We start from the raw sequence: 24,716 nt of genomic DNA, 5'->3' as shown, positions 1-24,716 counted from the left end.
TATTGAGATAGGTATTAAGCAGTTTATTGCATCTGTTCCCTTGAATTGTTTAAAAATTTTATGCAGGTTCACGTTTATGTCTTCAAACGTAGTAAAATTTGACAATTTGTGTACATAAGAATATTTTAAACTGGTATTGAATTTGTGAAGTCGATGATAAATACTTTCGCAGCTTTTGTGTTATCAAGCAAAATGTGTTAGTTTTCAGATTTTTTTGTAGGTAAGAAAAAAAATTTTTTTTTAAAGTTACGCTAGAGTAAATGAACTATTAAAGTTTGTTTTGCAAAATAGTTTAACATAAACTCGATTTTTAAGGGATGGTTTTTTAAATTTAAGCGATTTTTTTATAATTGAAAGTTTGATGGAATTTCCAACAGAATGTGTTTTCAATTATGATCACTTTTTACAGATTGTTCGATTTTCAGTTACAGTTTATGGGAAATTTCGTAATTAACTACCATAAAATAAACGAAATATATTTTTAAATTTTGATCAAATTTATTTAAATAGATTACCATTCATTGCAAAAGACATATCTTTACTAAACGGAAAGTCGACGGATATATGACTCAACGGGTATTGAAGGATATTTCTGTCCATATCCATACACATTACATATAATGGTGTTTCGAAATATAATCAGCTTTAACTAAATTACAGCGTGAAAAAAAAATAATCTGTAGTACACGAGAACAAGCATTTTTTGTAAATACTACATTAAATTAACGATGTTTAAAATTCTTTACATAAGTAAAAGACTTAATAAAACGGAATTTGAATAAGGAAAAAAAATTCTAAAATACTCATTATTTTCAATAGAATGTTTTTAAATTCTAATAGATATTTTATTTATTTATTTATTTTATTTTATATTTTACTTTTTTTATATATTATATTCTGTTTATTTCAATTTAATAAATTATTTTATTTAGTATTTTATTTACTTAATTGTTCATTGCTTTTGTAAATAAGAGACAAATCCTTGAGCTTTACTAGTTTATTTATTCAGTAATTATATTCAAGGCAATATTTCGAAACAAAACTTTATAACAAATTTTATTTTTTTATTTGTATGCAATTAAATACGTTGAAATTAATTTATTGTTTAAAGAAAATTTAACTCATCAGATCTCGCTAAAACGTTTTATTTTTCATTTTTTACGTTACAATTGAATGTTAAGTTATTGTTGAAGAGTTCAATAATATTTCTTACAATACCAAAAAGACTCTGGTACTGATTTGTATCCTTGTCTATGCCTTTCTATGATTTTTTAACTAAGAAGCATTTTGAATTTCCTAATTTGAAAATTTTATTCTGAGACCTCCATTGCTTTAAACCATTCACAAAAATCTGTTCTCTACGAGAAAAACGTAAAAGAAACTTATCAAATTCATCTCAATTGCCTGAAAACAGAGAAGAATTTAATTAACTGAACAGTGGATTATTTAATAAAATTTTATCTAAGCATCGCCTACCACTGCCTAGCAAGTGGAATCAAACAAGACTGAATTACGTAAGAAAATGTTTTGAAAAAGATTGAATTATATAAGTATAAACCTCAATTTTTTTGCCTGACTAGGATTCAAATGATAAATATTTTTTACATGCGCTTTGGTAGTTGGATCCATGCATTTTTGCATGATCAGTAAGACATGGAAGTTTTTGTTCCCTACAAACTAGGAATATGTCGTAACAGATAGTTTTAAGTGACATGTTACGACCAATAGTATTCAAAACCAGGGCTCGAAAAACAGCCCGTCCTCGGCGGTCAAAAATTCCCCGAGGACAACGAATTTCTCGAATGCGACGTCCGCGCGGATGGCCACTTTCCTGTTAATTGACATTCCAGATAACTTGTCTTTCTCATTTAAATTATTTCATGAAATAAATAAATTATTTCATAAACAAAATACTAAGTTACTATTAGTAACCTAGTATTTCTTTTATTACTGTATAATGTAATTCTAGTATTTGTAATCCTAGTAACTACTAATTCATTGTGCAATTTATATAAATGTTTGCAATAAATAAGAGAAAATTATATTTTAATTTATTTAGAAGCGATGGGTTAGTTTAAAAGGAGGGCGGGTACATTGTTGGACAAGCCGTCCTCGGGGACGGCTTCAATATCAGTTTTTCGAGCCCTGTTCAAAACTATACTTATTAAATAAATTTCTGTTACTAAGTAACAAAGTTTGGACTATGAAAAGGTTTTTCTAATTTGCATGGTAGGAGGAACAGTCATAACTTATAACAGATTTTTTATTACTCAACTGAGATGTTACTGGAGAGACAGATCTGATCAGAGTTTTTCTTTGAATAAAATGTAATCAATTTCCAGCAATATCTGCTCTATAGATACTTTTAATGGTGTTTAACTGTAATAAACTGACAACAGAATTATTTACTATAATAACATTGGCTATCGCATGGTTATATAACATTAAACTTTTAAGTTTCGTTTTTGCTAAAGTTTCCGAAATAATAATGAATTGCACACTTTTTTTAATTATATTTTAAAAAACAACTTTTTTTTTGGGAGCAAAAACGACTTGGTATCAAATACAAAATATCTGTGTCAAAAAATACTCACTATCTTTACTTTAAAATTATAATAGATGCATCAACGAATCAAACTTCAAAATTACACACATAAACTACAATAGTCGAATGTTAATGTTTTAATGCTCAGGCGAGTTTTATTCTTTTTTTCAGGTTAATTGACATGAAGCTTCATATTGTGTCACTAATATTCATTTGTTTCAATATCGAAGTTGCTTTTTCAAGACCACAGCCGCACATTATATTTATTTTTATTGATGATTTGGTAGGTATGATAAAATTTCAATATCAATTCTTGATATTTAAGTTTGTAGGTATTCAATTCCTGTTATTTCAATTCATTGTTGTTATTTCAATTGCATTGCTGTTTTCTCTGAATATCCACAAATACCTTTAGAAAAAAAGACCAAAAAAATAAATAATAATACTTATCAAACGGAAAACACCACTGTGATTTTCACAAAAACCACATTTTTCTAAATAAACTCAATAAAATAATTAATTTTGCAGAAAAATCTAAATTTTAAAAAATACACGAATAAAGAAAAACCTATTCAATTATTTTTTATTTTTTTACTCATTTTGACCTACAATAAATAAATAAAATAAACGTAGATTGTGTTGTAAAGTAAGCAATTTAATTAAAGTTAATTATGCAAAACTAAGATGGTAGAAAATACAAGATATCTCTTTAGGGATATTTAAAAACGGCAGGCTCGAAAATTGCTAGTACACAACAGAAAACACCATTGTGGTTCCTACAGATTCAACAATGAAAAATATCTTTGAACAAAGCTAATTTATTTACTCAATTCTAATTTCGACAGCATTTAATATGAATTCAAAAAAAATTAAATTCGGAAAAGACTAAATGATTTAGCTTATTCTTTTTAATTATTTCCACTTTGGTTGTTACTGCCGGGACAAATTTCCATGACCCATAGACATTTTAGGAATAATTAGATCCGATTTACTTTTATTTAATCAACTTCAAACATTAACTTATTTCATATTCTCACAGTTTCCGATGTCCATGGAATCTTTTGCAAAAAAACTAACAAAATATGGTTGTATTTTTCAAAAAATGCTCTAAAAGCCGAAATTCAGCATTTAAAGAACAAAATGTGACATTAATGGAAGAACACTTTAGAGCAGGTAATTCACATAACAATAGACTACTTTTTTTTACTCTTTTTTTTTTCTTCAGTCCCTATTGCTTTTTTTTGGCTTTCTACATTAATTTTTATCTTCCCTCTTTTTTTTCCATCTTTCATTCATATCTTTTTCAATCTTTACTCTTCTTTTATTTCTTTTCTACTAGTCTTACTTCCTCTCATTTTCTCACCTTCTTTTCTACTTCCATTCCTTCTTTAAAGTACTGTCTTTTTTCTTTCATTACTTCCGTTCCTAGGCTTTCCATACTTTTTCGATTGTTTTGTTGCCTGTAATTCATATACTTCATAAATAATTTGGATTATGTTGAACTTTTTTGAATTTATATTTTTGAAATATTTATCGTTAATAATTTAGGGATGGAATGATGTTAGTTTTCATGGATCAAAACAGTTACCTACTCCAAATATTGATGCCCTTGCAAATGATGGTATAATTTTAAACAATCATTACTCACAACCAATATGCACCCCATCAAGAGGAAGTCTCATGACAGGAAAATATCCTTTACGTTTAGGTGAACAATTTGAATTTTACTTTATTTTAGTTATTATTATGATTAACACTAGCCGTTCCTCCTGACAAATCGGGCTTAACCCTTAAATTCACGCTGCTACCAATTGTCTACCTTCCAGTTCCATTTAATTTTATTCAAACTTTTGAGTGTGAGAGTTTTCGAACGCACGTTGATAATTATAAAGAGGCATTACGTTCAGCGAAACCTTAATTTCGACACTATTTACCAAGAAATACATATTTTATTGTGTGTGCATTGATTTGACTGCTTTGCATGCCGTTTGTTTGAGCATCCGAAAGCTTTTTTTGTTCTTTATTCTATTTTTTTCCATTTCATTATTCTTTATTTTTATTATTCTTTATTTTCATTGTACTTTTCAAAATACGAATAATTTGTTGGAATTGGCGATGTACGGAATATGAGGAAATAGAGGAAAAGCCTTTGCTAAATTTATTGCAATTTCGACAGTAATCATTATACACTGTTAGGAATTTCCCGAAAATAATAGTTAAATAACAATTTATTGAATGGTTATTTTACCATATTTAATCAAACTAGTCAAATTACCATAAATAAAATGGTAATCAAACTGTTAAATTTGAGAAAAACTATTCATTAACTGCTTTCACCCAATACGGTAAAACAACCAGAATTTTATCACGCCAGCTAGAAACAACTAATGAAACTACTTAGTTCTTTGAAATTGCGTGCATATCATAACCGAGCGGGCTTATCTGTCAATCTCATGACCGGCTGAACTGGAGTTCGAGTCCCAGTGTTGACACCACACTATTTCCTCCATTTCCCTCAACACAAGAAGAATTTCCAGTGTCCGGCACTCTCCAATGCCCATTACCTTGCGAAAAGCCGAACTCCTACGCCTAGTCAAATAAAATAAAAAAATTTCTTTTTACGTTTTTGGAAAATGCTAGTTGTAAATGGTTTAGAAACCGTATAGTTTTGAATTTATGGTTTTATAACCATACTTTTTGTAAATGCTTTCAAAACCATAAACGAAAAATATATTCTTTACATTAAACTTTACTGTTAATCGGATGGACAGACAGCTGCCAGTTATTTTACCATAATTTTAGAATGAAACTTTTAACAGAGTACTTCAGATTGACGAAATAAGCCAGAATAGATTTTCTTTCGTTTGGAAGAACATTTTTTTTTAAATTATGCAATTTGACCATAACTAAAGTTTATTTTATTTTCTGATTTTGATATTTCATTATTTATCACTTGATTTGTGGCAAATATTAGAATGAAAAGTAAAATAAGAAATATACGTGCGTATAAAAAATTTCTTAACACATAGTGTGTTATGAAGTTATAGACTTTATTTCAAATATTATTAATAGTTAAGATAACATTTCATTCACTAGTCTATGCTGTAACTTTTAAAACTGAAGCAAATATATGATAAAATTGATTAACCATGGAATGGAACTTAGTAATAAGTATTAATTGAATTAAAAAAGAGCTATGTTATAACAAGCAAAACTAAAGGAGAAATGGTACTAATTAGATTATGAGAAACGTAAAAATTTACGTACCAATTGATGCCAATAAAATTTAATTTGTTTTAGAAATAGGTTTTAAATGCCCCAAAAACTGGAATATGTATGAGAAAGTAAAATTTAATGAATAAGTGGTACTAATTTGTTAAGGAGAAAGGCAAAAAATCTCAATGTTATTATTGAACTACTTCTAACACATTTCAAAAGAGAAGAAAGCCCGAATCGAAAAAAGTAAAGAGTAACTCGTTATAATTTATATTTATATATTTATTGAAAATGTTAACATAAATCTTAAATGAAACTTATTTTAACTACAATATATGCACTCCTATATTCATTTTAATCAATTGCAGAGTGGAACAATTTTAAAATAAGAGTGCAACAGTTAATTACTTCCAGTACTGCAAGAGGGATTTTAATGACATTTGGTGTGAACATATATTGATAAAACTAGTCATTTAACAGTTACAACTCATACACATTATCATTTATAACATTCTTTGGATTCAAAAAACATGAAACAGTAAATATATAATCGAACAGAAAAACATATTGATTGAGAATATATTTCCCTTTTATAAATCTTACAATCGATATGTCTTTATAATCGATCTGTCACTTTCAACAGTATGGTAGGATCTGCGACTTTTCTAAATGATCCTTACTTATACCATCATGCTTCCGCTATAAAAGAGGTCGATTTCTCACATATTGGAGAGCCTTTAGAAAAGACTGTCTGCTCTAAGTTATCGCAATCTTCTACCTTTAAGACAGTAAAGGTTTAACGTCTACCAATGCATGCCTTTGACAGAGATACTATGATGGGTGAGAGATGCATGAATAAAGTTTTGAGTTCATCTTTCAAAGGGTACAAAAGAAACAGATTTTATTGCAATGCATGTCCACATAAAGCTCATGTAGTCGATGATTTCCTGAGAAGATATGGCATCGTAAAATTGATTGAACGTCCAAATCTCCGGATCAGTGATTTTAACGAGTCTATATTAACAAATTTTGGGCTTTTCTTTTAAAATCGTCTTTAAATTATCCATGAATAGACAGTTTTTTTTAATCTCTTTTAGGGCTCCAACATGGTGTAATCACAGCAACAGCTCCTTGGGGTCTTTCTCCTAAAGAAAAAATCCTGCCTGAATATTTACAAGATCTTGGATACTCCACATATGGAGTTGGAAAGGTAAATAAGCTCCAGCTTTAAAGTATATGTCTTAATACATCATAATTAGCATGATATCGGAAAGTTTTCTATCAAGATTCCGCCTGGGTAGCCTTTTTTTACCTGGTCTACCAGTTCTTTTTTACCTGATTTGGGCAAATAATTGGGCAAATCAACCATACCGCTAACCGGTATTACTAATTCTCTGTATTACTAATTCTCTGTTTCTCCGATATCCATCTGCGATATTACAACATCATTCAAACTTAGAATCCCTGTATCTAACATAATTGACAACCATAGCTATCTTTTCCTTTTATGACGTAACGAAGTTAATTATTAACCAAGGTTACAGCCAAAATTAAATATTTATCTGAATTTCACCCAAAATCTAAACAAGTACCGGTTTTTATGAGAGCCTATTCTTCTCCAAGAAGGTTTTGTTGCGTAACAATACCAATTGAACTTCTTTCTTGTTTCCAAAAACCAACGAAACTTGAGACAAATATTTACAGAGAAGAAGAAGCAGTCATGAGGCTCCCCTCCATTCCAGTCATCTATCAGAATTATGACTAGCAGCTTCTAAATTGTCTACATTGATAAAGAAAAGAGAAAGATCGGTAACCAAACTTGGCGAATTTCTCTCAAAATTCGCTTTCTTACTCCTATTCAAAATCATGCTACTTGGAACGAGCTGGGTTTCGAAATATTACCAGACAAAAACCATGCCAACTACACCAACATTTAATAAATTATCTATTTACTGATTCAGCTCTTTAAATATAAAAAAATTAACTTCATTTTTAGTTCATTTACAAGCACATCAACAGGAAAGAACTTCTCAACTAAAAAACTAACATTACATCATACATTTGACATTTTATTCGGTAGAGAATTGCATAAATAGTTTTAGAATCGGGAACCCCTTGGTTTTGCGAAGAATTTGATTTAATAGCACAATTTTACTAAAACACCAATTCTAGTTACCATGATATTCTTTGTTTTCATTGAAGACACTTTCGGGTAACTGAAATTTTTGTTTGTCTTTATGTGATTGGTTCTTGATTTATTTTCATTCGCTTTAAATTTAACTTCAAATTTTGACCTCAGTTATTCTTTGATCATTAGTTACTTGTTTGTTATCGTTGTTATTACAAAAAGTAACAAATAAGATTGGGGAAAGATATCTAAGGCAGTGCAAGACTGAAAAAGAAGGGCAACATAAAATGCGGTAATAAGCAATTATAAAATAAATTCATATAACATAATTAAAATGTACATTATCAAATTTGTAATTAAAACATAATAATTATCTGTAGAAGTTAATAATTTATCATAAAATATGCAGTAGTTGAACATATACATCGTAAATTACACAAATTAATAACATATTTAAGTTTTATAAATTGAACGTTAATGAAGTTGAGGGCAGAAAACCCGTAAACAAGAAATTAAGAGTGAGTTAAGAGGCCAAAAGTAAAGCAAATTAAAAAAAATTTAAGGAGAGCATAAACTTGTGATAAATAACATTATCACTATATATATATATATATATATANTCTGTATATATATATACCGAAGAGCCATTACATTATGACTACCCTCCATCTATAACAATGGGCTCGCCCAGGTTTTCATGGTTTCTCGCCCAGAAACAGTGTTTTCATGGGATACATTAGGACCCATAATCCTCATGGATAAATCCCTGACGTCTGTAAGCTACTTGAACATAGCTGCAGACCAGGTTCACCCATATTCATGGCAACAGTTTTTCCTGCTGGGGATGGTGCTTACCAACAGGATTATGCACCATGTCATAAGGGGCGAATTGTCATGGATTGGTTCCAGGAACATTCCAGTGACTTTCAAGTCATGTCTTGGCCCCCAAATTCACCTGACCTTAATCCAATAGAGCATTTGTGGTCCTACTTGGAAAACCAAATTCGTGCTGCCACGCTGCCTCCTCGCAATGTGAGGGAAGCAGGACTAGTAGGGGAGCTCTTGGTACCAGATACCTCAGACTACCTATCAGCACCTTGTGGAATCAATTCCACGGCGGGTTCTAGCAGTTTTGAGGGCTAAAGGTGGTCCTACACGCTATTAGCAGGGTGGTCATAATGCAATGGCTCTTCGGTGTATATACTATATATACAGAGAGAGATTCACCATTGTTGAACACTATAGTACTTTTTTATATTTTAATTGCTATATTCTAAGTGCTTAGAATCATAATTGTGCATAAATGGGAAATTAAGTAAATTAGCCTATGTACCGTAAAATAATTAAGAATTGTTTAACTTCTAGTGGCATTTAGGATTTTTTCAAGAAAACTATCTTCCCATGAACCGAGGGTTCGATTCCTTCTTTGGATATTGGAATGGTAAAGAGGACTATTTTACTCATTGGGCAGAAGGGGTAAGCTGTTTTATAGTTAAAAAAGCTTAAATTTAGGCTATGGGTGCAATAAAAGTTGAAAATTTTTTCTTTTGAATTTTTTACACAACGTTTTATTTAACCTTGAAATAGACATGGTAAAGCTTTAAATGAAGCAGCTTGGTCTTATTATTTAGCTTTAATTTTGTATTGGATAAATGGTCGTCAGACAGTGGATGATTAATCATTGGACTATTTGACATTAGAAGAACGATCTTTGAATTATTCGACAATTTTTGTTGTACTCCTTGAACTTGTAATTCAGTTTCAGTTTTTAGTTTAAGAAATGAAAATTATCCTCTTTTTTATGAAGTGATTTATCGCTTATGAAAATTTCTCCATGAGTTTCAGAAATAAATGGTTTATGTTAAAAAGCCCCTACCACCCAAGTCGTGATGAAAAATGCAAAATTGTTAAACATACAAGGAGGCATTAATTCATTCATCAAAGTAGGTGTTTCTGCAAAACCGAGAAAAAAAAGAGCCATAAATTCTTAATGCATCTTTGCAACCTGTCTTACCTTCATGAGAAAATTAAATTTCCCAGTTAAAAATAAAAGGATTATGATTATAACTGAAATTTTAATTTTTTGCTCTTATTGGTGCACTTTGATTTTTTTAGTATTTCTTCCATTAAAAGTCTTTTTTTTTATCAAGATCTTGTCAAATTTGCTAGTTATTTCTCTGATTGGACCACGATCAATTTACTTATTTTTTTATATACACATACATTAATTATTCAATTACATTGTTAGATTACGCACACACACACAGGCTCGTTGCTTATTTCTAGTTTTATGTTATGATTTATTCGTATAATAACGTTTTAAGATATTTAATTAACTGATTTATTTTTTAAATGCTTATATGTTTTCTTTTAAACTTTTAATATTTTTGAAAGTTTAATTGGACTGGGTTTTTCTTCTAATTTCAGCAAAAGGCTCATGGGTTAGATTTGCATGACAATGATATCAATGCCTGGAATTATACTATGGTATATGCTACGGAATTATTTACTGATAAAGCTATATCTAAAATTCTGAATCACAATACGTCTAAGGTAAGTGGTTGTTGATTCCGCCATATTGTATTCTCAAAAAACAAAACATTTTTAACAGGTGTCCCAGAAAAAGACCCACGATTCACAAATGGAACTAGCTTGATATCAAAATTTATGGAGTAAATCTACAACATAATCTTCATTAATCCGAATATGCCCATGACCTCAATATAGTCATATGGAGAATATTTAATGTAAAAAATTCTGAAAATATAAATTATTTAAGAAATGTACACGTCTTTTACAATATTCAAAATATATCATGTCCTTTTAATATAATTTTAATTTTACATAATGATATTTAGAAACAGAGTGGAATTAATCCTTACACAATAAAAACCTATAATCGTGTAACATGAAAAAACTCTTTACACTTACTTCTTTGTAATGTTTTTTCAGCTCAGCTTTATTATAACAATTTAGAATCCGTGATAAAAAATACAGTTGCTGCAGATGGTGTAGTAATCAACAGCACGCGATATATTATGTTGAAGTGTAACTGATATCCGGTAAAGTATAGAGATAGGACAAAAATATGAAAACACTTTTATACTAACTCATTTTTTCATATTTTTCAAGAAATACTGAGAGAATCATTTTACAATTTAACAAGTATTAAGGTTATGTGATTTCTCACATATATCAATGAAATTTAAAGCTTTTAGAGGTTTGAGAGTTCGACAATAAATTACAAACGGAAAATAGTGTTTGTGAGCATCCTATATGCCAAACAATATAGCAGTAAACTTGTAACTTTTTACGATTATTTTGGTTATTATATGCAGTAGTTTCAGGAAACTATATTTTGTACTATTAATTAAGATTAATAAAAAATGGCATCGGCAAAATTTAGGACTATTCCTTATTACAATATGTTTTATTTCTTTCCATGTTTTCTTTCCTTAAACCATCACATTTTGCTGTCCAGAGCACCATTATAGGATATTATAATTTGTTATTAAATTTTTTTGTGTGGTACAAAATAAATTTGCGGAAAACCCCTTATCTGTGTTTGAACTTTCTTTAAAAAAAATTAAAAAAGCTACTTAGAACATTGCTAGAAATTTTTTTTTAACTTTCAAAATACTTAAATCGGATATTTTTCATACGTTACCAAATATGATTCGGAACAAAATTATGAAAAAAAGTTTTTTAATGTTTTCCGCGCATGTGCCGTGTGAAAATATACTCATATCTAAATACTCATATCTTGCAAAATATTTAACGATTTTTTTAAAAAAAAATTTTAAAGGATATTTTTATTAATAAAAACTTATTCTAAAAATTTTGTTTAGTTTTAATAAATATTTCCGCAGTTATAGTAAGAAAATGTAAGGCAAAAAAATAGTTTTTTAAAAAAAATGTTTCTAGCTCCATAAGTATTTTAACTAGGCTTACAAAATTTTGAGCAGTTATTGCAAATTATAATCAAGCTATATACAAGCTACAAGTTTATTGCTATAATTTTTGGCATAGAGTGCTCAAAAACAATATTTTTCGTTCTTAAATTATTGTCTGTCTCTCAAACTTCTAAAAACTTTAAACTTCAATGATTAGATGAAAAATCACATGGTCTAAATTCTTCGGAAGTCATAAAATAATTCTCTCAGTATTTTTTGAGAAATTGAAAAAATGAGTTAGTATAGAAGTGCTACCATAATTTTTTCCATCCCCTATCGCATGGTTAGTTGGCGTCTGATTTAGGTAACCTGAAATTTTGTCCTCATCCGATTTTAAAATTAGTTACGAAGGTCCTCAAAAGATGGCAACAAAACATTATTTTCAAAATAACCACCGCTTGTAGCAAAAACGAGGTGCTATCAGATTTCAAAATTAACAGACGTCGGTGCAAATTTTTCAACTGGAATTATCTGATATGCAGTTATCACTTCTATACAAAATTCTATCTAAATTTTAAATGATGAAGTGACAAACGCTGAACCATTAGTCATGGAGTGCAATAGATTCTTCCAAATATTATATATATAAGAAATTCAATTAAGCTTTACCAATGTGAATTGAAATAGTCTTTAAGGAAGTAACAGAAACTGTTTTCTATTCTTTTTTCAGCCATTGTTTTTATATTTATCTCATTTAGCTGTTCACACTGGTAATTCGTACGGTATTTTCCAAGCTCCTCAAGAACACATCAATAGATTCCCTCACATAAAGGATCGAAAAAGAAGAGCTTTTGCTGGTAATGTTCCAAGTTCTGTTTTTCCTTCGAAATTTTCATAAAGGGGGATAGCACTCTAAAAGTTGTAAAAATTCAAAAAAAAAACTTATTTTCTGCGTAAGGGTATTTTCTCATAATCTTAAATTAAAATATAAGTGGGAAAGTTTGATATATAACAGCTGTGTGTGGGTTGCTGTTATATCTATGATCTCCTAAAGATTTTCACAATTCGCCAAATTTTGTATGACCATTCAGCATGTTTACAAAGTTTCATTATCTCTCTCGCTCCAACTTGTGGAAGCATTCTTTGATTATCTCTCATATCAAAAGAAGGTTACTTCCGATCTCACTACTAATTCAGAAAATTTTCACCGAACATGCTTCTCACTGTCAGAACTCAAAAACTATTAGATAAAATGCTTTCACCCCTTCCTTCTCGCTCCCGTGAAAATGACGGGGTTAGGTTTCGCCCTCTATTTCTCGCTCCAGTGATATTTCCGGACTGGAGTGTTCAGTAGCGTGCCAATAAGACTAAAACTAATTCATTTCTTTTGCCCGGAAAACATTTTATTTCTCATTTTACACACCAGATAGCAGTACCAGGATATCTTTAAGGTAATTGTAGATAATTAGTTTATTTTAAACTAGATGTCAGCACTAATCAAATAGGTGTATTTGTGATATGAGAAAGAAATAGGAACTTTTATGACCGTTTTCTTGAAAATTAACTAATCGAAGGGGTTAAGATTGTGCACATTTCTAGAGAAATAAATCTTGCATCAAAATGTTATTGATGCGAATATTAGTCACAGTTATTTTTTTATTTGCAGAAATGTACTCATATGTCTTTAAATTGGTAACTCAACAGGTTCGAATTAGTTTTGACGTAATTAAGTAGTTAATATTCGGATGTATTTTTCGAAACAAAAAATAATCGCATTAAAATTATAATTTTTACAGTTTTGTACTCTAAATGACTGAGGATAATAAGAAAAAGTGTTGGCCCTTTTTTTAAAAAAGTTTCAAATTAGTTTCGGAACAATTAAATTTTAAAAATTTCAGTGTTTTCTTGCATAATATCAAGAAATTAAGAAACATTAGCTTTTTTTACATCGTTTGGATGAATTTGGACTCATTAAATATTCTCCTTTTATTTGTTTGTTAGTATTATTTCTAGTGCAAAAGACATATTTAGCTACACCAAACTTTACACTACATCATAAAAAAGAAATAGAATTATTTTAATTAAGAGGCTCGATTCCCAGAATATTCAATTTCTATTCTGTATTCGAAGATATTTGCCTATCTCCGAACTGTTTGTTATTCAGTTCATGGTATAATGAAAAAATTATGTCTTCATCTTAGCTGTGAATTGATTATTTTTTTATATTTATTTCTCAAATGTCTCTTTAATTAGTTCATCTGTTGATTAGAATAATAATTTATAAAATCATTAAATCAGTAATATAATGGTGGAAAAAATTAGCGTGTGTTGAAAGTACGAGAAACTAAATAATTAAATTAAAGCAAATGACTTACAATCCTTACAATCACTTTATACTACAAGACTACGACTTTTTTTACTATGATTATACCAAACATATTTCTTTCGATGTTAGTAAACTTAATTTTATTATAGATTAGATTTTTAAAAATATGATTCTTTGTTAAAATTATATAGACAAATCTCACTTATTTCGTTGCTATCAAAACTTGCATTTTTGAAAAAGTTATTTCTAGTGGTAGTGAAATAAAAATTGTAACATTAACTGTAAACTGAAATTTCTTAAACTTCATCTTCACCTAAAACAACATCAATAATAATCAGATAGCTTATGTATGTTTAAATTAATTAGGTACAATGAGCAAGAACATTTCAAATCAGATATATTAAATAAAATAACAAAATATAAATCTTGTTACTACTTTAAATATTGAGATAAAATCTTCTGGTTGAAGTAGGAAAAGTTGGCAGTTATGTTATTTATTATTACATGTACTACTTAACAGATGCTCTTGGTGCTTCTTTATTATGCGTCAGAATGATTTCAGACACTCAATTATGACTCAGACAAATAGGGAATTTCGTTCAGCAAAATAGGAAAATCCCCCTCCCAAAAATATAATTTCGCGGCGCCCCTGCATTGAAAACAATCCTAAGAAACTCAATTCTAAGTATTTTATCTTTAACTGATGTTCTGCGCAAAACTGAACCGAAGCATGGGCACTCGCTAAATAGTCATGAAAATGATATTGTTTTATGGTTCCAAACTGTACCAGCTTTAATTTGTAGTAACTCATTTGTTATCTGGATTATGTGACTAAGTTTCAACAGATTTCAAAACAAAAAAAAATAATATAAATGGAATATAAGTTTAGCTTTGTCTTAATGACCCTATCTATAGCTTATATTTTTAAAATTTTTTTGATCATGTTATCACTTACCTTTTTATTTTAGCTATGTCATCAGCTTTAGATGATTCAATCGGCGATCTTTTCGAAAGTCTACATAAGGCTAGAATACTGCATAATAGTCTTATAGTCTTCACTACTGACAATGGTGGAGCAGTGGAAGGTATTGATAAAAGTACAGGATCCAATTGGCCTCTTAGGGGAAGTAAATACAGTTTGTGGGAAGGTGGGGTGAGAACTGTTGCCTTTGTATGGAGCCTCATGTTACGTAAGAAAAAAATCCGTAGGAATCTGATGCATATAAGTGACTGGCTTCCTACACTCTACTCAATAGCAGGTAAATCGTGACATTTTCTACATTACAGTGGTTATAATTATTTTTAAGCATGAACTATATCAAGGGCCCTCTAATCTACGGCCCCGCAAGCCAAGACTGGCTCGACATCGTCCCTAATTCAGCCTGTGGTAACATAAAATATAACACTGGTGTGTAACACAAATGGGTATGTAACACTAGGCCATTCCAGCTTTTATGAGAATTCCTCCCGACTGAAAGTCTAAAGTCGTCTGCTACTGAGCAACAAACAAGGATAACTCCATTTGTAACGGGAGGGGGGAATTGAAGAAATATCAAGAGAAGTAACTTATTGGAAGCGATTTTCCCCATACCTCTATTCGAAGTGACGCTTATATTTATTTTCACAGTAGCTGCCAGTACGCGAATCTGGCTCCTGAAAGAGTTCTCGTAAAAGCTGGACATTATCTGGCTAACTACTGTTAATTTTGATAGTGCTTTTAAAACGGGAGTTAATGTTTCCTCCAACGAAACACAATTTTTGATATTCGTAATGACTATATAACTGTAGTTGCTGTTTTTTTGCAGTCTGTAATGCAGTGTGCTGCTTTTATTATAAAAATAGATTAGCGAGTAGTGAGATGCAAAAAACTTTTAGTTCGTCGAAATTAATGTCAACTACTATAAATGTTTAGTAAAAAAGCAAGATTAATCTTTTAAACATCCTTTTAAAGGAAACATCCATTTGAAGACAGCCATCCAGATGAAAAACTTATCTTTTAAATCTGATTTGTACAAATCATCAGCCATCGCGGGTCCATCTGTGGGCTTAATAAAAGTACCTCTGTGTGGCCGAGCGTCTATACAAATAACTAACTGTTACTAATATTTAAACTAGTCATTAGAGAATAATACCTAATTTACCAAGTTGAGCAGCGGTAGCTCAGGGAATAGAGCGTTCGTTTCCCAATATGATGACCCCAGGTACGAATTCCAGGTACTAATTAGTAAGAATTCTGCTCCCGGCCCTCACAGACCACAGTGCTGACGTAAAATATCATCAGTGGTAGATGGATCATGAGTTAGAATCTCCTTACAGTCGGGCTAACCGAGGGATGTTTCTGTGGTTTTCCTCTCCGTGTAACGGAAATGCGGGATATTTCCATAAAAAAGTCTTCCACGACGACCAGTTTGTCCCAACACTAGTTTTCAAAAAATTACATTATTTTTGTAGTTAACTACAACTACTTCATTACAAATGTAGTTAACTATACTACTTTTACTTTTTTTTAAATGCTGTGATTACAATCTACAACTAAATTGCAGTTATTACTACACTACTTTTAAGAGACTAATTTTGCTGAAGAACCTATTTAATTTGCACCCATGTTCAAAACGACTTTGAATTAAAAAAAAAGGGCTATCTAAGCATGAGTAAATGTTAAGAAATATTTATTAATGGTTATATGAGTCAGTTAGTTAATCTAAATTATTTCTTACGAATTAATTCGGTAAAAATAGTTTAGATTAATCAATCGACCTCTCTGGACAGCGAATATTTAATTTAAGAAGTGCTGGGAAAAATTCAAATGTTTGAAATTTTGTAAGTACTTATTGCTGGTTCATTTCCTCTAAGAATTAGAGTACTTTTAAATTAAAGAGAAAATATGATCCCTTCCATTGCAACAACACCAGGGTTTGATGAATATAAATTCGCATTTGAAGGTATGGCCAAAGTGATAAATTATTTTATTTTATTACCGGCGTTGAACAGCCGACCCAATTTTGAATTTATGACTATCAATGTTCACCTACCTCAGTAGCCTTTTAATTTTGAACTGAATTCATAAGGAAAGGCAATTCCCGGAAACAAACTACCATTGAGACAAACTAACTTTGAAACAACATTGAGACAAACTAACATTGAAACAACATTGAGACAAACTAACATTGAAACAACATTTAGACAAACTGGCCTTCGTGGAGGCGTCATGTAATCCGCATTTGCATTGCCTGGAGAGAAATAACACGAAATTCTCCCTAGATTAGTGCACGACAAGGGGATTGTAAGAGAAATCCTGCTTACCACTACCGATATTTTAAGTCAGCACTGTGGCCGGAGTTGGGGGTCTAGACCAGCCAACGCTAGGATTCGAGCTTGGAAACGAGTGCTCTATCCCCTGAGCTTCTTGTGAACATAGTTTAAGTTTATAGAAAGTAATAGTTCAGTGCCTGCAATTAAAAAGAACAATAGTAGTTTTATGAGGAAACTTATGAATTAATTTACGAAATTTATATGCAGAATTGATGCATGAAAAAATAGGTAAAATATGGGAGTTTCACTCTCTAATACAGTAGAAATTACAGAGTGCTATGCCTTCAACGTGAAATAAAATTTTATATAAAAAAATAACAGATTGGTATGCTTTGCTACTAAACTTATCATGTGATAAAACTTTCTTTTCTTCTTGAAATTATGTTTGACAGAAAATTGATCTATTAAACTTTTTAAATGAAGGTGGAGATGAAAAAGATCTTGGAAAAATTGACGGATATAACCAGTGGAAATCAATTTGCTGCAATGAAAGAAGTCCTCGTCAATCAATTGTACTTAATATTGATCCAATATTGAAGACTGAATCAATTCGATTGCAAAATTACAAATTAGTGAAAGGTAGCAATTTCCGTGGTCGCATGGATGGTTGGTTTGATAAAGAGGGTAAAAATAAAGAAAATATTCCTTTTACAGATCAAGAACTCCAAGAACAATTAAAAGTAACTCTTATTTACTGAAGATTTTTTTTGTCAAATCTTAAAATTATGCTGTAAAAATATAATAAGTCCTTTTGCTAACTCTTACCGAGAAGTTTAAAAGGGTTTTTCCCATTCACAATAGCTTACTAATTTAAGCAAGAATTCTGAACAGGCTGTAATGTTGTTCATCACTCATTCTTTCACTTTATCTCTTTTGTTTTAACTAATACTCACTTGAGCAATTTTATTTTATCAACTTCCACTTTAGTCCCTTACCTTTATCTCTCTATGTAAGCTATAAGCTAATTCTTTAATCTTGAGATCTTCCGGTTTTAGGAATTTGAATGCTTCCAGAATTTTCGAGACATCACCGAGCGGAAATGTCCATTAGGAAAATTTCCAGTTAATTCTTTCGAGCAGTTTCATAATTTTGTCTATAAACAGAAGATTGTATTGTTTTTAAGATATAGGGAGGTAAACTAAAGGGATAAAAATGAAAGTTAATAGAAAAAAAGTGCTTAAGGGAGTAATAGGTCAAACAAAGGAGGTAAAAGGGAAAGAATGTTTGATGAACAACATCATACAGGCTGTAAGGGAACCGCTTTATATCTGTATATTAATATTACTGCTTCGCAAAAACTGCAACATGACATGAAGCGCTATCCTTCTGAATGTAAATTGCCTAAATTTATGAAGAACCTGGTTAAGCATAATGTCCAACTAGGTATCGGCAGTCAATTTACCTGGAAATACCAGGCAAAATCCGAGGTCCTTCCTCAAAAATCACGACGTGTGTATCCGCTGTTGTCAGATTCATTATTATAGAGTAGTGTATACCCTGAGTTTCAATTCCACCCTCAAAACAATTGATTCAAGGTTGATCCATTATATCGGTATTTTGATTCAAAATATTGAGCAAACATAATAGGATTCTAAACTGAAGTTTTTGTCTCTATTTAAAAAAAATTTGGTTTAAAGTTGAAAAATTGTCGGTACTAATTATCGGTATTAAATTATCAGTAATTGAAATTATTGGAAATTATCCATATTATTAGTACTTTGAGTTACGAAATCTTAAAATTATGCATCTAATTTAACAGAGAGCTAAATTGAAGCAAATGTTTGTACAAGTTAAAACATAGTATTGTTTAATCCAGCATATCAAGGGTTAATTTTCCTGATAATAATATTTAACGAGAAAAATCATTATGGTTGCAACTAATTTGCATATTTGCACTATATTATAGTTCAACATAATCCAATATTTTTAATGGTATATATAATTCTAAAGGCAAGTCACTCGAAAATCATAATGTTGTAACAGAAATGACGTCTAATAAACCATTACAAAATTGCGAAATTTTGGCTACATTTAATAGCGAAATTTAAAATGAAGCATATATGAAAACATTATTATAAAAACTTATAATTACAAAAGATACTTGTTAATTTTTGAAGAAAAAAAATAATAATAATACGCTTCTCTATAAACGTGAACTATTTTATAACACATCAAGTATAAAACCAATGTATTCGTCATTCCAGTAGAGCGGATTTTTCTGTTTTATTTTTATTTTTTGAATTTATTTGTTTATTTATTTTATTATTATGTTTGCATAAATAGTGAACTGTCTATTTTCTCCTTCAAAATCGTTTTTTTTCCTTTAAGCCTAAAGTGTTTACTCGATACTCCTCAAGATTTACAGGTTTTGCTTTTTTATAACTTAATATCATAATTCGTAATTTGCTTATATTTTTTAAAAAAAATAGTTTTTTCCTTAATTTTAAGTACTTTATTTTTGCTTCATTTTCTTTTTAAATTTACATTTACACATATAAATAAAATAATGGAAAACAAAAATAAGTCTCCCCTTTTTTTTTTTAATTTGTACTGCTTATGAAATATCCTTCACTTTTCGGAAACACCAGGGGGCAGAAGTGTAATTTTTTGTTTATGTTTTACTTTGAAACAAAACTTTACTTTAATAATAGTGTTTCTCGAAAAATGTTATTTTAATTTTCACTAATATTTTTTTTTAAAAATTTGCACTCCGATATAATTTTTCAAACTTATTTTGGGAAAGTAAATTATTTTTCTATGGTATTATTATTTTCTATGTAAGTGAAAGTGTATCAAATACAGCTAATTTTATACAGAAAGAACAAATGGACTACTACTTATAATCATACAGATCTTATCTTATTAGAAATCGTGTACAGTACAAATCTGATATTTGGACTGAATATATGTTATTGTTTAGTAAAACATAGGACTTAGACTAATTTAGCATTAACATTAGGTATGTTGCATTTAATAAATGTCGTGATAAAAAATGCTGTTTAATTGTGAAATAACTGATGATTTTGTTATTAAAATTGTCAAAAAATTGTATTAGTATGATTTCTTCCGTTTAATTTTTGAGAAAATTTGCGAAGACAAGATAACGAAATGTGTATTAATTAAATATCTCAGAGAATTATATATCATTTGAAACTTTTTTTTTCGCACAACAAATTTTCGGAGGTTATTTTCAACAATGAATGTTGGCTTGTTATAACGATGCCAAATGGCGTCGCCTCTTTATAGCTTGAGCTTGGCAGATTACGTTTTGATTTCAAAGACAATTATCAACCAAAATTTGAAAATTCCGGTTAACTAAGAATGATGAACATTCATTTGAAGAATACGGTTGAAAAGGTTCGAAATAAAGAAGTAGGAACAAAATCAATTTTTTGTTTTTATTACAGTTATCCTCCTACTTATTGTTATACTATTTTACTACAAATTTTCTTACCAAGTAAGCATTTTATTATTGTAAACCATAAAATCAAATAAATTTTTTATTATTGTAAACCTAATTTTCAAACAAACCTATCTTATTACCTTCTTTTCATCTGATATAACAAATAATACAATTGTTTTCTTATATAATGCACAGTTTCTTATATAATGCAAATTTGTTTACAAATTTTAAATCTATGAATCGAAACGAAAAAAGAAAAGTTAATGTCTCATTTCAATTTTTCCAATTTCATATATTATTGCTAATAATCGTATACGTTTAAAAATGCAAAGTTTCATACTAGAATGATTACAAATTTTATTTTTGTAGGTGTATAAAGAACTAAAGGCGAAATCCAAAGTAGTCTCCATTTTACGTAAAATAAGTAAACCAAACAGAAAGCATCGTAGATTCGATGATGAAGAGGGGAATGATCTGAAATCTGTGAGAAGATCTACGAAATACGGGAACAAGTCTGAAATATTAATCGAAGCTTACGAACCTGCTGAACATGTCGAACCTTATAAATCACTGATCGTAGAATGTGGAGAAAGACCTTTAAATATTTCAACTAACTGTGAACCCGCGAAAGCTGCTTGTCTTTTTGATATCAGTGCAGATCCTTGTGAATATAATAATTTGGCAGATATCAAACCAAAGGTTCTAATATTTTAATAATAATATGATTAATAATTTAGAAACCTTGACTTAAAAATAAACTAGGAAAAAACAAGTACTAACGCTGATGAAATTTTAAATGTTCTTAAAAAAATATACATGTCATCGTTAAAGTGTATAATTCAGTTATTTCATAGAACAACTAGACAAGTCAGTTAAAGTATATAATACATGAAAAATTTCCTACTTTACCTAGTTATTCTATAAAATAACTAATGATAGATCGTTAAAGTGAAAAATAATAATTTTAAGGCTATTTTATAGATTAATTGATCATAAATAGATCAATCTTTCGATAGATCCCAAATGATCAATCTCTCGGAAAATATATTTCATCCCTATTACAGATGATTAATAGATAAATAATAATGAAAAGTAGATGATATAATTTATTATTGCTTGTATTGCTAACATTAGTTAAGCAGAAATCAGCAAAAAAAGAATATGTTGCGGTAATAGTCATTATCAAACAAAATAGCTAAAAATAGCTGACTAAAAGCAGCTAGAACCGGCTCAGAGAATTTTCGAGTGCCGTATTTCATACTTTGACGATCAAATAATCATTATTCTATAGAATACCTAGTTATATAGTAGAATTAAATAATTTTATATCCTTTATAGACTTGTCTAGAGCCGCGATGGCTTAGGGGATAGAGCGTTCGTCTTCCAATGAGGTGAACCGGGTTCGAATCCCAGCAATGACTGGTCGATATGAATCCGTATCCGGCTTGCACCGACCACAGTGCCGACGTGAAATATCCTCAGTGGTAGACAGATCATGGGTAAAAGTCTCTTCGCCTTCAGGATTAGTTCCATCAAAACGTCCTCCGCGAAAGCACATTTCTCTCAATACTTGATCCAGGAGTTCTCTTATCTTCTGGATTGGGTCCGAAATTACAAAGCTACGGAGTTGAACATTGGTAGTCGTAAACCCAAAAATTAGGTCGGATCTTCAACGACAGTTAATATAAAATAAAATAGACTTGTCTAGTTATTTCATGAAATACTTAAATAAACTCAGTGGCGCAACAACCAATGAAGAGCCCATCCCAGTTTTCATGTCCTTGGGCTCTGAGATGTAAACGCAGATGTTCCGGTTGAGTTCAGCAGAACCCCCAGTGTTTAGCCCCCAAGCATGCTTGTTAGTCATTTTATTTACCCACTGAAGGGATGACAGGTTGAGTAGACCTCGCTCGATCCGAGGATAGAACCCCAAACCTGTGGTGCGGAAGCGCAAACGCTAACATTCAGCCACTGGGCGTCGCATGAATACCTAGTTACACTGAAATAACGTATTTCACGCTTTAACGGTAACACATGTCTGTGCAATACACTAGCTGAAAGCAGAAGATATAAATCACTCCTATTATTTGGATTCACACGTACTGAAATGCTATTTTAACGTATTGAATAAATGACCTAAATATTCTTATCAATTAGAGAAGGCGCTAATTTAATTTCTGAAATCAGATAGGAAAATGTACTTTCTCCGAATAAACAGACCATTTTCTTTGGTGGATTCGAAATGTTTTCCCTCAAAATATGTAGTTGTAATTTAAAAATATTGTAGCTATAGTTCATACTGGAAAGCAGGTAGAAATATGAGACTAATTGCTAATTTTACTTCTTGAATAAGCCCTAATATCTCTGAAAAAATTTCAGCGAATAGAAAAAGGAAAGTGCATACAATAAAACCCGTATGTCCAAGAATAATATCATGCAAAATATATTTTTTACAAGTATTAATTATTTTTTATTAAAGATAATAATGCTCGAAGAGCTAAACTAAAAGATAATATATTTGCACTAAGTAATTTTACGTAAAAAAAAATTCTGAAACGTGTACGTAATCTATCAAATAGTTCTCAAGAAAATAAATATCAAAATTAAAATGGGTTCTTTTATTTTTTTCTACCTACTTTTATTATTACATAATAGCGAAAAGTTTTAAATATTTTAACCAAATTTGTTTTCAATTTTCTTTGAAATAATTCAAACTAAATAGAAATAAATAAAAATTATAAATGTTCTGTACAATATAAAAGTTACACTTTCAGTTAAAATTATTTTTAATTATGTATTATCATCTAGAAAAGAAAAAGCTAAACCACAAGATAAGGCAAACAGAGTTAGACTTTGTTTCCCCAAAAATTAAAGAAAAGTCCCAAATTAGTATCAAAATCAGTTTAATTCAAAATTCCTTTTCTAATTAACATCAATAAAAAAATTGTTATTCAGGATAAAAACTCTAAAAACTTTTACTTCAGCTCCCCATGTTTAAACCAGACATAATTGTTTACCTCTTTCCAAAGATTGTTTGGAAAGAGGCAAATTGAGTTAATTTTTAAACCATTCCTTTTTCTATATCATTCATAAAATTTTATCTTTTAGATTGTTAAGAGACTTGAATGGGAACTGGACAAGTACAGAGATAAAGCTGTTCACATAAGAAATAAAAAACACGACCCGTTTGCGAATCCTAAGTATCATGGATATGCTTGGAGTCCGTGGAAGAAAACAGACGATTCTGATTGGGAATAGAAAACAAATACTATTATTTCAACAAATAATATAATGTATACAAACAAATAATATAATTTCAATAAAACTATTTTCCTTAATATATGAAGAAAAAAAATTTAAAAATTGACAAACATTTATTTTCTGAAAAGTCTCATAAGTACTACAATTGCGTTGTAAATGCTTTCTTATGACGTCGAAACAGTTGAGCTGCTATCTGTTTGTTAGATAATAAACTAAAATAATTTTATTTCAGTTATAGCACAGCTAATAAATCATGAATGAATATGTCGTTAAACGAAATTTCGCCCAGTCTCCGACTATCTAGAATGCACCAATTTCAACTAATTGGTTCGCTTAAAACAATTTACATACCATTGTTACCTAAATCATTCGATGTTAAAATTGTGATTTATTAAGAAAACCAAACATAAAATTCATGATTCAAGTTTTAATAGATTAAATTTTGATGGAGAATATTAGAACATATTTAGGAGTAATTTTATTTTATTTAAAAATGATTTTCATCGTTTTATAATGAAAAAATTCACATAAGATTTCTTTCACATAAATTTTTACATAATACATCTCTCTTTAGGTTATAAAAATGACACATATCATTCGAATACATATATAGGCACATGAGCCTACATATG

At 29.8% G+C, this 24,716-nt stretch overlaps 1 protein-coding gene across 2 annotated transcripts; it reads left to right on the top strand.

Moving 5' to 3' along the window:
• LOC107436156 (arylsulfatase B-like) lies at positions 1-24,155 on the top strand. Of its 2 annotated transcripts, XM_071181267.1 has the most exons (11): positions 1-220; positions 2,717-2,828; positions 4,094-4,253; positions 6,859-6,971; positions 9,255-9,365; positions 10,317-10,442; positions 12,513-12,639; positions 15,077-15,367; positions 17,844-18,100; positions 21,193-21,522; positions 23,932-24,155. In XM_071181267.1, the coding sequence occupies exons 2-11, from the start codon at positions 2,727-2,729 to the stop codon at positions 24,079-24,081; spliced, it is 1,767 nt and encodes a 588-aa protein (XP_071037368.1). In that variant the 5' UTR covers positions 1-220; positions 2,717-2,726; the 3' UTR covers positions 24,082-24,155. The 2 variants fall into 2 exon arrangements, with proteins under 2 accessions (XP_071037368.1, XP_042896266.1); XM_043040332.2 differs by lacking the exon at positions 1-220 and having other exon boundaries at positions 2,633-2,828.
• Positions 24,156-24,716: the final 561 nt, after the last annotated feature.

Source organism: Parasteatoda tepidariorum, chromosome 5 (genome assembly GCF_043381705.1).
Source record: "Parasteatoda tepidariorum isolate YZ-2023 chromosome 5, CAS_Ptep_4.0, whole genome shotgun sequence".
Classification (NCBI taxonomy): domain Eukaryota; kingdom Metazoa; phylum Arthropoda; class Arachnida; order Araneae; family Theridiidae; genus Parasteatoda; species Parasteatoda tepidariorum.
The sequence above is the reverse complement of the archived record's forward strand: the minus strand, read 5'-3'. Positions and strand labels throughout refer to the sequence as shown.